We start from the raw sequence: 17,137 nt of genomic DNA, 5'->3' as shown, positions 1-17,137 counted from the left end.
TGAGACTCAAAATTGAGCTCAGGTGCATCCTGTTTCCATTGATCATCCTTGAGATGTCTCTACAACTTGATTGGAGTCCACCTGTGGTAAATTCAATTGATTGGACATGATTTGGAAAGGCTCACATCTGTCTATATAAGGTCCCACAGTTGACAGTGCATGTCAGAGCAAAAACCAAGCCATGAGGTCGAAGGAATTGTCCGTAGAGCTCTGAGACAGGATTGTGTCGAGGGACAGATCTGGGGAAGTGTACCAAACCATTTCTGCAGCATTGAAGGTCCCCAAGAACACATTGGCCTCCATCATTACTAAATGGAAGAAGTTTGGAACCACCAAGACTATTCCTAGAGCTGGACGCCTGGCCAAACTGAGCAATCGGGGAAAAGGGCCTTGGTCAGGTGACCAAGAAACTAATGGTCACTCTGACAGAGCTCCAGAGTTCTTCTGTGGAGATGGGAAAACCTTACAGGAGGACAACCATCTCTGCAGCACTCCACCAATCAGGCCTTTATGGTAGAGTGGCCAGACGGAAGCCACTCCTCAGTAAAATACACATGACAGCCCACTTGGAGTTTGCCCATAGGCACCTACGGGTCATTGTTCTGTTGTAGGAGGAAATTGGCTCCAATTAGGCGCCGTCCACAGGGTATGGCATGGCGTTGCAAATTGGAGTGATAGCCTTCAAGATCCCTTTTACCCTGTACAAATCTCCAACTTTACCACCACCAAAGCACCCCCAGACCATCACATTGCCTCCACCATGCTTGACAGATGGCGTCCAGCACCCCTCCAGCATCTTTTCATTTTTTCTGCATCTCACGGATGTTCTTCTTTGTGATCCGAACACCTCAAACTTAGATTCGTCTGTCCATAAGACTTTTTTCCAATCTTCCTCTGTCCAGTGTCTGTGTTCTTTTGCCCATTTAATTTTTTATTTTTATTGGCCAGTCTGAGATATGGCTTTTTCTTTGCAACTCTGCCTTGAAGGCCATCGTACCAGAGTCGCCTCTTCACTGTTGACGTTGAGACTGTTGTTTTGCGGGTACTATCACATGAAGCTGCCAGTTGAGTAGTACACAGCGTTGTACGAGATCTTCCGTTTCTTGGCAATTTCTCGCATGGAATAGCCTTAATTTCTCAGAACAAGAATAGACTGATGAGTTTCAGAAGAAAGTTCTTTGTTTCTGGCCATTTTGAACCTGTAATCGAACCCACAAATGCTGATGCTCCAGATACTCAACTAGTCTAAAGAAGGACAGTTTTATTGCTTCTTTAATCAGAACAACAGTTTTCAACTGTGCTCACATAATTGCAAAAGGGTTTTCTAATGATCAATTAGCCTTTTAAAATGATAAACTTGGATTAGCTAACACAATGTGCCATTGGAACACAGGAGTGATGGTTGCTGATAATGGGCCTCTGTACGCCTATGTAGATATTTGTCACGTTCGTCATAAGGATTAGACCAAGATGCAGCGTGGTATGTTTCCATCTTTTATTATGGAATAGAAAACTTCAAAGAACAAAAACAACAAAACAAACAAACGTGACGCTATAATAATGTTCACAGGCAACTAAACATAGACAAGATCCCACAAAGCACAATGGGAAATGGCTACCTAAATATGATCCCCAATCAGAGACAACGATAAACAGCTGCCTCTGATTGGGAACCATACTAGGCCAACAGAAATATAATTCACCTAGATAACCCACCCTTAAATCACACCCCGACCTAACCAACATAGAGAATAAAAGCTCTCTATGGTCAGGGCGTGACAACATTCCATAAAAAATCTGCCATTTCCAGCCACAATAGTCATTTACAACATTAACAATGTCTACACTGTAGACAAAGAAATCTGCTTTTCTTTCAAAAACAAGGACATTTCTAAGTGACCCCAAACTTTTGAACAGTAGTGTATGTAATGGGGAATTGATATACACTAACAATCAAAGCAAACAGTTCACACAATGAAGTTATGGCGGGAGAGAGCACATTTTGGAGGGAGAAGTGCATTGTGCATCCGGGCGCATGGTCAATCCGACGTCTGCATGGCATACATTGTTGTGCTTTGCCGAGCAGTGCAGAGTTGTTGTCAAGGAAGTGAGTTTGTGTTTATAAATGATGTACCGCCCCCATCTACCATCAACCAATCATCTCAATGCAGAGCTATACCACGCCCTCCGCATTGTTACATTTGGAAGGCACATGGCGATGCGGTATGGAGCTTGATTTGGCCTCTAAACATCTCACATTTGGACTCATCAGACCAAAGGACAGATTTCCACTGAACAGTCTCCTCTGAACAGTTGATATTGAGATGTGTCTGTTACTTCAACTCTGTGAAGCATTTATTTGGGCTGCAATTTCTGATGCTGGTAACTCAAATGAACTTAACCTGCAGCAGAGGTAACTCTGGGTCTTCCTTTTCTGTCTTAAAGTAATGATGGACTGTCATTTCTCTTGCTTATTTGAGCTGTTCTTGCCATAATATGGACTTGGTCTTTTACCAAATAGGGCTATCTTCTGTATACCAACCCTACCTTGTCACAACACAAATGATTGGCTAAAACGCATTAAGAAGGAAAGAAATTCCACCAATGATCTTTTAACAAGGCGGCACACCTGTTAATTGAAATGCATTCCATGAAGCTGGTTGAGCTGGTTGAGAGAATGCCAAGAGTGTGCAAAGCTGTCATCAAGGCAAAGGGTGGCTACTTTGAAGAATCTCAAATATAAAATATATTTTGATTTGTTTAACACTTTTGTGCTTACTACATGATTCCATATGTGTTATTTCATAGTTTTGATGTCTTCACTATTATTTTACAATGTAGAAAATAGTAAAAATAAAGAAAACCCTTGAATGAGTAGATGTGTCCAAACCTTTGACTGGTACTATATGTGTGGAATTCAGACCCTTTACTCAGTACTTTGTTGAAGCACCTTTGGCAGCGATTACAGCCTCGAGTCTTCTTGGGCATGACGCTACAAGCTTGGCACACCTGTATTTGGGGAATTTCTCCCATTCTTCTCTGCAGATCCTCTAAAGCACTGTCAGGTTGGATGGGGAGCGTTGCTGCACAGCTCTTTTCTGGTCTCTCCAGATATGTTAGATCGGGTTCAAGTCCGGGCTCTGGCTGGGCCACTCAAGGACATTCAGAGACCAGACTATGGACAGACTAATTTTACACGCTACGTGCTTCAGCACTCAGCGGTCCCGTTCTGTGAGCTTGTGTGGCCTACCACTTTGCGGCTGAGCCGTTGTTGCTTCTAGATGTTTCCACTTCACTACAACAGCACTTACAGTTGACCGGGACAGCTCTAGCAGGGCAGACATTTGACGAACTGACTTGTTGGAAAGGTGGAATCCTTTGACGGTGCCATGTTGAAAGTTACTGAACTCTTCAGTACTGCCAGCGTTTGTCTATGGAGATTGCATGGCTGTGTGCTCGATTTTATACACATGTCAGCAACGGGTGTGGCTGAAATAGCCGAATCCACTAATTTGAAGGGGTGTCCTCATACTTTTGTATGTATAGTGTACAACTCTGGTGACAGACACACACTGTGACACAGACACCAGGCAGGGCAAACCCATTTTGGTGATTTCTGGTATATCAAAATAAATCAATTGCAGTACGTTTTTGGGATCATTCAGCAGTTTTTACCGGATACAATATCAATTAATGTTGAAAGTTCAATTTATATTGTTTCAGGTTTTGGTTTTTCCATTTATGTTTTGAGCTTGGACTTTAGCACTATTTGGTGTCACCTCATTAGTCAGTATGTGTTACACCTGTGCTGGTTGCCATCTCGTTAGTGGGAAGGTGTTGGCACAATGCTCCCGTTGTCTTGAGAGAAGTGGAGGGTTGGCACTCCCTAGTTTGATAAAGGAATGTTGCGTTTATATTTTTTTTAAATGTATATTTAAAAAAAAAATCTGATCTTCCCTGTTTTGCTTTGTTCCACTTTGTGGTTTGCTTCCTATATTTAAGTTTGGTCTGGGTTTTTCTTTTGTTTTCCTCTTAATGGGTGCTCATGGTGGGTGTCTTTTAGGTTCCAGTTGTTGTTGCTAGTCAACTTTCAGTGGACACCCTCATGAGTGTCTTTCAGAACCCCTCCTAAAACCCCAACTGTTTCGTGTTGGTTGTTGTCAGTGACGCTTTGTTAATTCCCCCTTCTGTTTGAGCGACATTATTTGGTTTTCTAGCCGGGAAACGTAACAAAATTCTTAAACTTTAGTTGAAAATCTCTGCTTCCTGTTGACAAGAAAGATAAATAGGCCCAATATCAAAAGTTTTAACGTGTTCTAATCAATAACCAATATGCAGATTGTGATATCTTGAAAAGTTAGATACTCATTAATATGCAACAATAGTAGACACCTTATAAACTGCACACGCACCAAAAACCCTGTTTTGAGAAGTGGCAATAAATCACTATCGATTAGGGGGAAATCAGGCTGCATGCGCTATTTAATAAACTATCACAAGTTTAAAAAACACATGGAAACTGGAGATATTTTTTACCTCTCTGGTTAGAGAACAACCTGCAGAGGACAGTGAGCTACATTTTTGGAATGATGCATTTTGATTTGGGGATCGCCAACACGGAAAAAGAAACTAAACACCGTCAATGACTCAACGATATCACATTGAAATCAATTGCAAGAAAGGAGGGAGATGAGGTTGCACATCCGGTTAAAACTAACACAGCTCACACCACATGGAATCTGGGAATAATGTGTACATCACTGGTTAAAAGACCATTTGTAGAAGAGAGCTAGCTGCATTTTGATATGTTGCATTTTGATTCAAGTGCGTCGCCAATACAGTAAGTGTAATGCAACGCTTTCTTTGTTAATCACTTCCATCGATATCACACTGAAATCATTAGAACTGGGAAAACATTTGGGGTGTAGCGCTATTTAAACTAACACTACTCAAAGGCCACACAGAAACTTGGAATAACTAATAACGTTGTTGGTTAGATGAGAATTTGTAGAAGGCTTATTTTGGATTGTCGGTTGTTGATTTCGGTGGTGCTGTCATTACTTAAAAGGTAACAGACCACTTTTTCTGTTAGAATCACTACGCGGCATTGGATATCAACAGTGACAATGGTTGGCTGCTATTGGTGTGTGCCTAGCGACTTTTTTTAGAAAGGCTGCCGCAGATTATCAGTGCCAATTCAATAAATCCAAGTGGAGTCCTGCTCATCCCAGAGCGTGTGACAAAATCAATGGTACAAAAGCAAAGATATTGATCTGTTTTAAGCAATTAATATTATGTCATGGTGATGACAGTACACTTTTATACCAACATCACCAATCTGAGGTAAAAAGGATGTGTAATTCCACTAAATTTTATGGGGTGAAAATGCAAGATTGTGTAAAGTAGTAACACAAACTGTCCACATTGGGGAAATTATCACAATATACAATCAAATAATATGGCAAAATAATTCAACATGTCAATTTAAGATGCTAGTATATGTTGGGCAGTCACAAACTATTGCAACAATGACATCTCTATTTCTCACTCATTTAACCATTTAGAGAGTGGTGAAAGATTCCAAGAGCTCAGTGGTCTCCATCCTTGGGAAATTGAAAAATTATGGAACTACGAAGACTTTGACTAGAGCTGGCCGTCCGACCAAAATGAGCAACCGGGCAAGAAGGACCTTGGTCAGGGAGGTGACCAAGAACCCAATGACCACTCTGACAGAACTGCAGAGTTCCTTGGCTGAGATGGGAGAACCTGCCAGAAGGACAACAGTCTCAACAGCACTTCACCAATCTGGGCTTCATGGGAGATCGGCCAGATGGAAGCCACTCCTGAGAAAAAGGCACATGGCAGCACGTCTGGAGTTTGCAAAAAGGCACATGAAAGACTCAGATCATAAGTCAAAAGATTCTATGATCTGATGAGACAAATTTGACTCTTTAGCCTAAATGCTAAGCACTATCTGGAGACAACCAAGCACACCTCATCACTCGTCTAACACCATCCCTACCATGAAGAATGGTGGTGGCAGCATCATGCTATGGGGATGCTTTTCAGTGGCAGGGACTGGGAGACTGGTAAGGATAGAGGGAACAATGAATGGAGCCAAATCCTTGATGAGAACCTGCTGCAGAGTGCGAACAACCTTAGACTGGGGGCGAATATTTACGTTCCAACAGGACATTGACCCTGAACATACAGCCAAAACAAAGCTGGAATGACTTCAGAGCCAAAACGGAGACTTCTGAAATCTGTGGAAAGACTTGAAGATTGCTGTTCACCGCCGCTCCCCATCACCTTGAGAAAATCTGAAAGGAAGAATGGGAGAAAATCCCCAAATCCAAATATGCAAAGCTGATACAGACATACCCAAGACGACTCAAAGCTGTAATCGCCGCCAGAGGCGCTTCTACAAAGTGCTGATTCAGAGGTGTGAATATGTATGTAAATTAGATATTTCGGTAGTTCATTTTCAATACATTTGCAAACATTTCTAAAAACATGTTTTCACTTTGTCATTATGGGATATTGTGTGTAGATGGGTGAGAAAAACATATATTTAATCCATTTTGAATTCAGACTGTAACAAAACAAAATGTGGAATAAGTCAAGGGGTATGAATACTTTGATGGCACTGCAGCTGGGACTGGGAAAAAGTGTGACACCAATCAGACCCCCGAGGGCTGGAGTACCAGATCGAGATGGAATCAACAGACTCGACACAAGATCCAGCATGACCTGATGCAGGGCTCCCCTGGAGAGTTAGCGTCGTGTAGGTTTTTCTCCAACCCTAATCTAGTGCACCTGATTCTAATAACTATTTGATCGATAAGCTACAGGAGGAGGGTAACTCTCCATGAGATCTGAACCTCCACCTAGTCCCCCCACCCTTTTCTCTTGTAACCTCACTCCCTCTACTATAGCTGTCTTTGGTGATTGGACTGAGAGAGATGTAAACACAGACAGCCGGCAGCTACGACATTAAACAATGTGTCATTCATTCGCCATTATATCATCATGTAAAATAAAGTGAATCTTTGTTTCATAATCTTGTGTGTTTGTGCTAAGGACGTCCAGTAGGTTAATATGAATAGTACTGATGACTGTATTACAATCATGTTGGTAAGATATTGTAATACTTTCTGTAACTGGTCTCATCACCTGCTGCTTGTATTTCAATAGGTACTTTGTTTTTGAATTATACAATTGCCAGAAAGTGAGAATAAATCAGGCTAAGATGCTGCAACATCAGTCAACAACCATTGTAGTGCAGAACAACATTGCCTTTACACTTGTGATGAGACTCTATTGGAGATATGGCCAAAGAGTAGCTTATACCGACGATCAAGGTAATATACATAGCTATAAAGTTCTATTTCTGTTTGATTAAATTGTTGCGGCATTATGCTATTCTATGTAATTTGAGCATTGGTTTGATTATCTAAAGTAGCTAACTACGGTGGAGAAGTCGAATTGATGCAACAAAATGAACGTTTGTAGCCGATCTGCGCTCATGCCTGCATGTTAGATAGTTCATCTACCTTGAATAATACTGTGAATATTGCTGAGATAATTGAACAAAAGAAGTATGTTGAGGGTCAATGTTGTCACAACGAGGGAACAAAAGAAGTATGCTGAGGGTCAATGTTGTCACAACGAGTTAACTAGCTAGCCAACTTGTGCCATAGTTGGGCTGCTCAGACGAGATGTGAACCCGTGAGCCTGGCTGGCAAGCTAGCTAGCTAGCTAGTAGATAGCGTTACAATGTCAAGTAATTAAACATACAATTTCAATAATGTAGGCTATCTGGCTTGAATTATATTTTGAATATGGCTTAGATATGTCTGAGAACAAAAATATATTGAGCATCAATGTTGTCAAGATATAACGTTAGCTAGTTAGTTAATAACTTGTGTAGGTAACTAGCTAGCTACTGTTGCTAAGATACAAGAATGGCCAGGTTTCGGTTTTACATCACAGCTCAGTACATAGGACAGATATATCGTCAATGAGGACATGCTGCATTTCTCACCTTGAATGGGACTGTATGATTTCTGATCCTGCTTCTGTCTGTCTATCTTTTCTGTTTCTCTTTCAACAAACAATTAAATATTAGCCTGCTAGCCCCCGTGTAATTACTTAGCTTTCCTTCATGAGTTGCTGTAAAAGAGCAGCGGAAATATTGTTTTTAATTACATCAACAACACATTTCTCGGTTAATCAAATGGAAGGCACTTCTGTCTGATATGTCAACTTTCTTGGTCTTTCAAGCGTCACTGTTGACAACTTAGTGGAACTTCGTAAAATGTCTTCTTAGAGAATCCCGACGGGAGAATGGTACATTTTATAGATTATTTTAGCAAGAAAACGCCATCTGTTGACCATTTACATTTAAGTCATTTAGCAGACGCTCTTATCCAGAGCGACTTACAAATTGGAAAGTTCATACATATTCATCCTGGTCCCCCCGTGGGGAATGAACCCACAACCCTGGCGTTGCAAGCGCCATGCTCTACCAACTGAGCCACACGGGACCAATTTAAGGAATTGATTCCTCAACCGGTGTGCCAAATTTCATTCTGTAATATGGAATATTGACAGAGAACTACAAGAGCAACTATCGCCACAGCAGCTCAAACAAAGCTTGTGTTTGCCCATCGAGAGCTGCCCATGACTAAGATACACCTACCTCTTGCCCTATTTGTTTGTTGTCCTGAAATTGCGCTGATAGTCCAGATGTGTGTCTGATAATTAGAATTCAGCGATTGTCATTAGGCCCACTAAACTTGTAGCCAGAATTGATGTGTACACTGTTGTATGCGCGGGTCTTGGTCTTGGCCACTTATCTCCGCTTTGGAAAAATATTAGTGTTCTCGTGAACCAAAACGCAATTTAGAGGGTATACTGCCCATTTTCAAGTCAATTCAAGTCAAGAATTGTCATGCAGCTGACATGCGGTAATGTTAAATAATTATGTAATTGCCTATAGTTTTCTTGACATTTCATTAAAAAAATTGTGATAGGCTCACGTTTTACCGGTAAGGCATAGGCCTACCCCTACTATTTATTTTGCCAGGACGCCGTACAGGACCGTACCGGCTTAGTCCACTTTCGCCCCTGTATCTATCACCATCAAGACAGAGTCTGGGTTCAGCGTACTGTCAAAACATCAGTCCCTGAAGTGACAAAATAATTATCCAGTTGCACTGGCTTCAAGTTAAAGCTTTTAGTCAAAAGTGGAGCACAAAGATTAAAGTTTGTGCAGTGTTTTGAGTGTGTCCCAGTGCTAATTTCGCTTTAAAGATGGGCGAGTTTATCCCATAACTACTCTCTTAGAAAAAAAGATTCCACCCCAAACCAAAAAGGGTTCTCCTACGGGGACAGCCGAAGAACCGTTTTAGTTTTCTAAATAGCACCTTTTTTTCTAAGAGTGTAATGGAGCAACCGGCACACCAGGTTGCATCCCAAATGGCACCGTACGACTCTGGTCAAAGGTAGTGCACTATGAAGTGAATAGTGTGCCATTTGGGACGCAGCCCCATGAGCAACGTTACAGAGCACCACGGCGATCCAACACAAAGATTAGCTGCATGGCTTCCGTAGTTCCGTTGGCTCAGTGAGGTCATGTTTCATTGTTATCGCAGCTTGTTACTCAAGCCTGGTAAAATCAGCCGTGTTCTTGACCTTGTTATCTGGCAGCAGGTATCTAGTCTCTCCTTTCTTTCTCTCTATTTCGTCCCAAAAGCAAACCTTTTTAATCACAGGCCTGGCCAGGTCATTCTTCGCCTTCCAACATCTGATCTTATAACCATCTCCAAGGTTGCGCCCAAAATGGCACCCTATTCCCTATATAATGCACTACTTTCAACTAGAGCCCTTTGGGCCATGGTCAGAAGTAGTCCACTATATAGGGAATAGGGTGCCTTTTGGGAAACATCCGAAGACTTTCTTTCATCTTTTACTCTTTCCCTTCTCTCCATGCAATGAATTAGTCTCTCTACATACAATTGGCCCTAGAAGAACACAGGTTTCCCAGCCTCATACTTCCAAACTTACCAAGGTTGGAGCGTGTGTTGGATCGCTCGATGATGGCGTGTTTACTAGGGTTGTTGAGGACGGAGCGTTTGGCAAGAGAGATGTCTGCAGTGACTCGAGTGATTGATATTCTGATAGGAAGGCAGAGAGAAAATAACTGGTCACTGAGAGACTCGAGTGTGCTCTGAGTTCTGAAACAGCCGTATCAATAAAATATTTAACACTTGGGAAAAAGTACAGTTTGAAACAAAAAGGCATAGCCGCAAAATCACAGTCCATAATGAAGAGGGGAGAGTTTTGTGATTTCTAAGCAAGGTTTGGTAGAAGAGGGAAGAGAGTGGTGAGAGTATGCTTTGTAAAACTCATTGTTGGTTATCAAAAGGGTTGCACTTTGAGAGGGATATAAAACAATGCACAGTATATGCTAATGATCCTATGTTTTGTCAAATCATTTCTCTACTGCGGATGGGAAAGTGGCCAGGCAGCCGGAGAGGAGAGGAGCTGAGGAGAACCCTGCACTGCACTAGGGCCCACTATAGCCTATTAAGGACATGGATAGGGCCTATTTAAAGTAGCAGCTAGCACACATCTCCAGGCCAAACAAACTTGTTACACACTCCCTCTTGCAAAACCTCCAGGGATGACTAAATACCAGCCTATAGGACTCAGGCAGAGCATACTGAACAAGGATACAGAGCGAGAGAGAAAGAGGGAGGGAAGAAAGGAATGCAGGGACAGCTCAACTTACCTTCCCTCAAATCTGTGTTTCAAAAAGTCAAACAGTGCTTTTTGCATCATATCTGTCACCTGAAACCAAATGGGACAATAAAAACAGAGTGAACATTTTAGGAATCACCATCATGAAAACAGACAGTGTTGTGTGTGTGCATGGGCGGGTGAATCAAAGCCAGCTCTTTGTTGCTGAAAAAGGGAGCCCCACTGCACAGATTGTTGTTTCAGTATTGACTGAGGGCACTTCAGCCTTCGCCTTGTAAACAACTGTGATCCTCCTCAGCTTAGTGTGTCCTGTTCTCACCAGGTTCTAGAGACCCCTGCCCCTGTCTGCCTCCCACAAATGCACAGAGACAAAGCTCAACTCTGCCATTGCATCCATGTGTCCACAGCGTAAACTAGTAGTAGAAGTGTAGTTAGTGTAAACAGTATGTATTAGTGAGTTGAGTAGTGGTGCTAGTGCAAGTAGAAGGATGGCAAAATTTCAGTAACTTTTCCAAAATGTCTAGGTTTTCCAGAAATTCCATTTGGCAGATTCTGGAAAACCTGGGTAGTTTGGGAATGTTACACGTTGGTTTCCTTACCCTGTAAACAGTCTATGGACAAGGTATGACAGCAATCCATCGTTTGGTTTCGTTAACCCTGGCAGTTGCTTGCACAAGTCCCATTGAAGTCATGGGACCGATATTAGCATTTTCCAAATCATATATAAGTGACTTTGTTGAGCTTCACAATAAAGTGTAGTTACTTTCGAATGATTTGGACATGATGATTTGTGCCACAAATGCTAAAACGTTAATATTTGGAAACAGTGCCAAGGAAACTAAACCACCTCATTGGATTGCTGTCATACCTTTTCCATAGACAGCTTACAGGGTAAGGAAACCAATATGTAATTTAAACATTTGGGTGAACTATCCCTTTAACAAGTAGGTCACATTCCACTGCTTAGACATCGCATGCATCAACCAATGGTGTCGTGCCACGTCGTCAACTGTGTCATTCATTGACTGACAGATTGCTATAACATATGATGTGGTTGGCTGACAGGTAAAACGCCTATCCAGGTGATGTAAGATCTGGCAACATAAGTAGTGGAATGCGACCGTTGTGATCTAAATAGAATGTCCTTGTGAGTGTAGTAGTGGTAGTGTCAGTAATAACCTCTTATTAAAGCTCGACACCAATTTAGAACAATTATGTTACCTCGTAGCCCTTCAGTGATGGTCCAACCAGGACCACAGGTCGCATGGAAGGCACAACGTCATATGGAGGAATGTGTTCCGTCTGCCCGGTGACAGAAAACAAACCATCAGCTTCACATCCAGGGAGATTATTATACATAGGGTGCATCCCAAATGGCAACCTATTCCCTACACAGTGCAGGGCCCTGGTAAAAAAAAAAGTAGTGCACTTAATAGTGAATAGGGTGGCATTTGGTACGCATTCACAGAATTACACACTAGGTCCAGCAGGGAACAGCAAAGCACAACCCATTAGACCAGGGTTTCCCAAACTCGGTCCTGGGGCCACCCCTGGGAGCCGGTTTTGGTTTTTGCCTAGCAAAACTAACTCATCATCAAGCTTTGATTATATGAATCAGCTGTGTAGTGCTGGGGCAAATGAGAAAAAGGTACACCCGGGGGAGGGGAAGGACCCAGTTTGGGAAGCCCTGCACTAGACCATTTAATAGAACTGAAAGGAACTATGAAATTAGTTGTCCTAACTGCGAGTCCCAGTTTTCACTCAACACACAAGGATGCCAGTGAGAATGTTCGGGCCCATAGAGATAGGGGTGTTCTGTTTTCAAAAGTAACAAATGATAACGAATTATATCACACACACTGAACAAATATTAAGATAATCTGTTAGTATTTGCTCTTGGAATACAACATTCTTATCTTCACCCAACCCCTAAATGAATTGACAAGAAGCTTAACATGAACAACAATCAATCAATGTGTGGAAGTCAAGGTATACAGTGGCTTGCGAAAGTATTCACCCCCCTTGGCATTTTCCTACTTTGCTACCTGGAATTAAAATCGATTTTGGGGGGGGTTGTATCATTTGATTTACACAACATGCCTACCACTTTGAAGATGCAAAATATTTTTTATTGTGAAACAAACAAGAAATAAGGCAAAAAAACAGAACTTGAGCGTGCATAACTATTCACCCCCCCTCAAGTCAATACTTTGTAGAGACACCTTTTGCAGCAATTACAGCTGCATGTCTCTTGGGGTATGTCTCTATAAGCTTGTCACATCTATCCACTGCGATTTTTGCCCATTCTTCAAGGCAAAACTGCTCCAGCTCCTTCAAGTTGGATGGGTTCCGCTGATGTACAGCAATCTTTAAGTCATACCACAGATTCTCAATTGGATTGAGGTCTGGGCTTTGACTAGGCCATTCCAAGACATTTAAATGTTTCCCCTTAAACCACTCGAGTGTTGTTTTAGCAGTATGCTTAGGGTCATTGTCCTGCTGGAAGGTGAACCTCCGTCCCAGTCTCAAATCTCTGGAAGACTGAAACAGGTTTCCCTCAAGAATTTCCCTGTATTTAGCGCCATCCATCATTCCTTCAATTCTGACCAGTTTCCCAGTCCCTGCTGATGAAAAACATCTCTGGGTGATGGGAGGTGTTGGGTTTGCGCCAGACACAGCATTTTCCTTGACGGCCAAAAAGCTCAATTTTAGTTTCATCTGACCAGAGTACCTTCTTTCATATGTTTGGGGAATCTCCCACATGCCTTTTGACGAACACCAAACATTTGCTTATTTTTTTCTTTGAGCAATGGCCTTTTTCTGGCCACTCTTCCGTAAAGCCCAGCTCTGTGGAGTGTACGGCTTAAAGTGGTCCTATGGACAGATACTCCAATCTCCACTGTGGAGCTTTGCAGCGCCTTCAGGGTTATAGTTGGTCTCTTTGTTGCCTCTCTGATTAATGCCCTCCTTGCTTGGTTTGTGAGTTTTGGTGGGCGGCCCTCTTGGCAGGTTTGTTGTAGTGCCATATTCTTTCTATTTTTTAATAATGATTTAATGGTGCTCCGTGGGATGTTCAAAGTTTCGGATATTTTTTTTTAACCCAACCCTGATCTGTACTTCTCCACAACCTTGTCCCTGACCTGTTTGGAGAGCTCCTTGGTCTTCATGGTGCCCCTTGCTTAGTGGTGTTGCAGACTCTGGGGTCTTTCAGAACAGGTGTATATATACTGAGATTATGTGACAGATCATGTGACACTTAGATTGCACACAGGTGGACTTTATTTAACTAATTATGTGACTTCTGAAGGTAATTGGTTGCACCAGATCTTATTTAGGGGCTTCATAGCAAAGGGGGTGAATACATATGCATGCACCACTTTTCTGTTTAAATTTCTTAGCATTTTTTTAAACAAGTATTTTTTTGCATTTCACTTCACCAATTCGGACTATTTTGTGTATGTCCATTACATGAAATCCAAATTAAAATCAATTTAAATTCCAGGTTTTAATGCAACAAAATAGGAAAAACGGCAAGGCGGTGAATACTTTTGCAAGGCACTGTACTTGTGTTGAGTGTGGAGATAGCAGAATCTCTAATTCCACAATTCTTATCTACTCAAAGGGAAATGTCAGTAGAGGAACTCGTTAGTCAGAACAGGGATAATCACAACAGAAGGCTAGAAATGCAAACTAGAGAGGAGCAGACTAGCAGAATAAAAAAACACCCAGTCACACAGCGACAGAGTAGGAGCTCAGTGTATCTCAGTGACAGCTTCAGAGGGATCTGTCTGTGTGCGTGTGTGTGTGACAGCGAGGCAGTAGACCTCTAATGCCACATCTGCGTGTGCTGTCACAGTGGTGTGACAGTGCAGTATGAGGAACACTCTGACAAACTGACAGACAGACGCGCCATTGCTTTGCAGGGAAATGAAAGCAGAGAGAGCAAGCGAGTGAGAGAGGCAGATGTCACACTTCTACCTCCTCTTCTGTGCAAAATTAATGGACAATAACGTTTTCAAATGTAATCTAATCTTCTTTCACCACTCTGTATTACTGCTAACTACACTGCACAAAAATATATACGCAACTTCAAATATTTTACTGAGTTACAGTTCATATAGAGAAATCGGTCAATTCAAATAAATGAATTAGGCCCTAATCTATTGATTTCACATATCTGTTGGTCACAGATACCTAAAAAAAAAAGTAGAGCGTGGATCAAACCAGTTAGTATCTGGTGTGACCACCATTTGCCTCATGCAGCGTGACACATCTCCTTCGCATAGAGTTGATCAGGCTGTTGATTGTGGCCTGTGGCATGTTGTCCCACTCCTCTTCAATGGCTGTGTGAAGTTGCTGGATATTGTCTGGAACTGGAACATGCTGTCGTACACGTCAATCCAGAGCATCCCAAACATGCTCAATGAGTGACATGTCTGGTGAGTATGCAGGCCATGGAAGAACTGGGACATTTTCAGCTTCCAGGAATTGTGTGTACAGATCCTTGCGACATGGGGCTGTGTATTATCATGCTGAAACATGAGGTGAGGGTGGTGGATGAATGGCAGACAATGGGCCTCAGGATCTCGTCACAGTATCTCATGTGCATTCAAATTGCCATTGATAAAATGCAATTGTGTTTGGTACAGTTGAAACCGGGATTCATCCGATTCTCCAGTGTGCCAGTGGCCATGGAAGGTGAGCATTTGCCCACTGAAGTCTGTTACGACGCCAAACTGCAGTCAGGTCAAGACCCTTTCCTGAGACGGTTTCTGACAGTTTGTGCAGTAATTCTTCGTTTGTACAAACCCACGGTTTCATCAGCTGTCTGGGTGGTTGGTCTCAGATAACCGCGCAGGTGAAGAAGCCAGATGTGGAGGTCCTGGGCTGGCGTGGTTACACGTGGTCTGCAGTTGAGAGGCCGGTTGGACGTACTGCCAAATTCTCTAAAACGACGTTGTTGAGAAATTAACATGAAATTCTCTGGCAACAGCTCTGGTGGACATTCCTGGAGTCAGCATTCCAATTCCACGCTCCCTCAAAACTTGTGTTGTGTGACAAAACTGCACATTTTAGAGTGGCCTTTTATTGTCCCCAGCACAAGGTGCACCTGTGTAATGATAATTATGTTTAATCAACTTCTTGATATGCCACACCTGTCAGGTGGATGGATTATCTTGGCAAAGAAGAAATGCTCACTAACAGAGACGTAAACAAATTTGTGCACAACATTTTATAGATAAGCTTTTTGTGCATATGGAACATTTCTGGGATCTTTATTTCAGCTCATTAAAACATTGGAACAACAATTTATATTTTTGTTCAGTGTACCTATTGCTCTTGCAGTTTTTTTCTCCATCTCACCCTTTTTTAAATATCTTAGTCTCTCTGCTGTCTACCTGTCTTTTCCTCTCTCCATCTCTTTTCCTCTCTCCATCTCTTTTCTTATTTTCCTCTCTCCATCTATTTCCCTCTCTCCATCTCTTTCCCTCTCTCCATCTCTTTCCCTCTCTCCATCTCTTTCCCTCTCCATCTCTTTCGCTCTCTCCATCTCTTTCGCTCTCTCCATCTCTTTTCCTCTCTCCATCTCTTTTCCTCTCTCCATCTCTTTCCTCTTTTCCTCTCTCCATCTCTTTTTCTTTCTCCATCTCTTTCTCTCTCTCCCCCCTTCCCCTCGCTCTCTCTCTCCAGCTCTCTGTCTTTCTAGGTCTCCATCTCTTTTCCTCTCTCAATCTCTTTCTCTCTCTCCCTGTATCTGTCTCTGTCTCTCTCACTTTCATTTTTCTTCTGCTGCCGTCACTGGCGGTCCCTAGGGAACTCTTGTTACATCTGAGTGGGGAAAGTGCTGCTAGATGCAGGCCAAAGCTGACCACGTCTGGAGAACTACCGGTCACTGTAGTCACAGATATTTTAGGCCATTTTTTCCTGGCCTAGACTACAGGGTTATTGTTACAAAAAAATTCATGCTGCTAGATGATTGAAAATGGTGGCTATTGTTGCCATAGTTGTATGGTCTTAGAAAGGACATTAGACTGTACCTCTGTATCCATTTTGTATGCTGATTGTAAAAAATAAAAACCTTGTTTAAAGAAAGAGAATGGAGCTGATTTTGGGGTTTGACAAGATTTGCTCCAAGTCAAGACATGGACTGACTAGGACACTAGGGCTGAGAACGCTTGTGTTTGTTATGTGTATAAGGTATGCCTACACACACATCCCATCATGTTCAGTTCAAGTTCAGTTCAGTTCAAGAAAGCCCTTGCGGGATGTTCCTAACTCCTTAGGAATGGTGTTTTAAACATAGCAGTGCTATACATAAGAATAGATTGACATAAGTCGTTTCATAATAAGAAAAACACAAGAAGTGTTGTTG

At 42.2% G+C, this 17,137-nt stretch overlaps 2 protein-coding genes across 12 annotated transcripts in view; one reads left to right on the top strand and one right to left on the bottom strand.

The window, feature by feature from the left end:
- The window catches only part of LOC139583845 (GTPase IMAP family member 4-like), a 796,172-nt gene that overhangs the window by 533,817 nt on the left and 245,218 nt on the right, over positions 1–17,137 (top strand). The window lies entirely within an intron of this gene.
- The window catches only part of LOC139583842 (voltage-dependent L-type calcium channel subunit beta-2-like), a 148,777-nt gene that overhangs the window by 16,918 nt on the left and 114,722 nt on the right, over positions 1–17,137 (bottom strand). For all 11 annotated transcript variants that reach the window (XM_071415381.1, XM_071415380.1, XM_071415385.1 and 8 more), the window contains 3 exons: positions 11,986–12,066; positions 10,796–10,854; positions 10,069–10,178 (listed from right to left, as the gene is read on the bottom strand). In XM_071415381.1, coding sequence (XP_071271482.1) covers positions 10,069–10,178; positions 10,796–10,854; positions 11,986–12,066 — 250 coding nt within the window. The remainder of the gene's footprint in view (positions 1–10,068; positions 10,179–10,795; positions 10,855–11,985; positions 12,067–17,137) is intronic.

This window comes from Salvelinus alpinus, chromosome 8 (genome assembly GCF_045679555.1).
Source record: "Salvelinus alpinus chromosome 8, SLU_Salpinus.1, whole genome shotgun sequence".
Lineage (NCBI taxonomy): Eukaryota > Metazoa > Chordata > Actinopteri > Salmoniformes > Salmonidae > Salvelinus > Salvelinus alpinus.
This window is presented reverse-complemented; position numbering and strand designations above follow the sequence as displayed.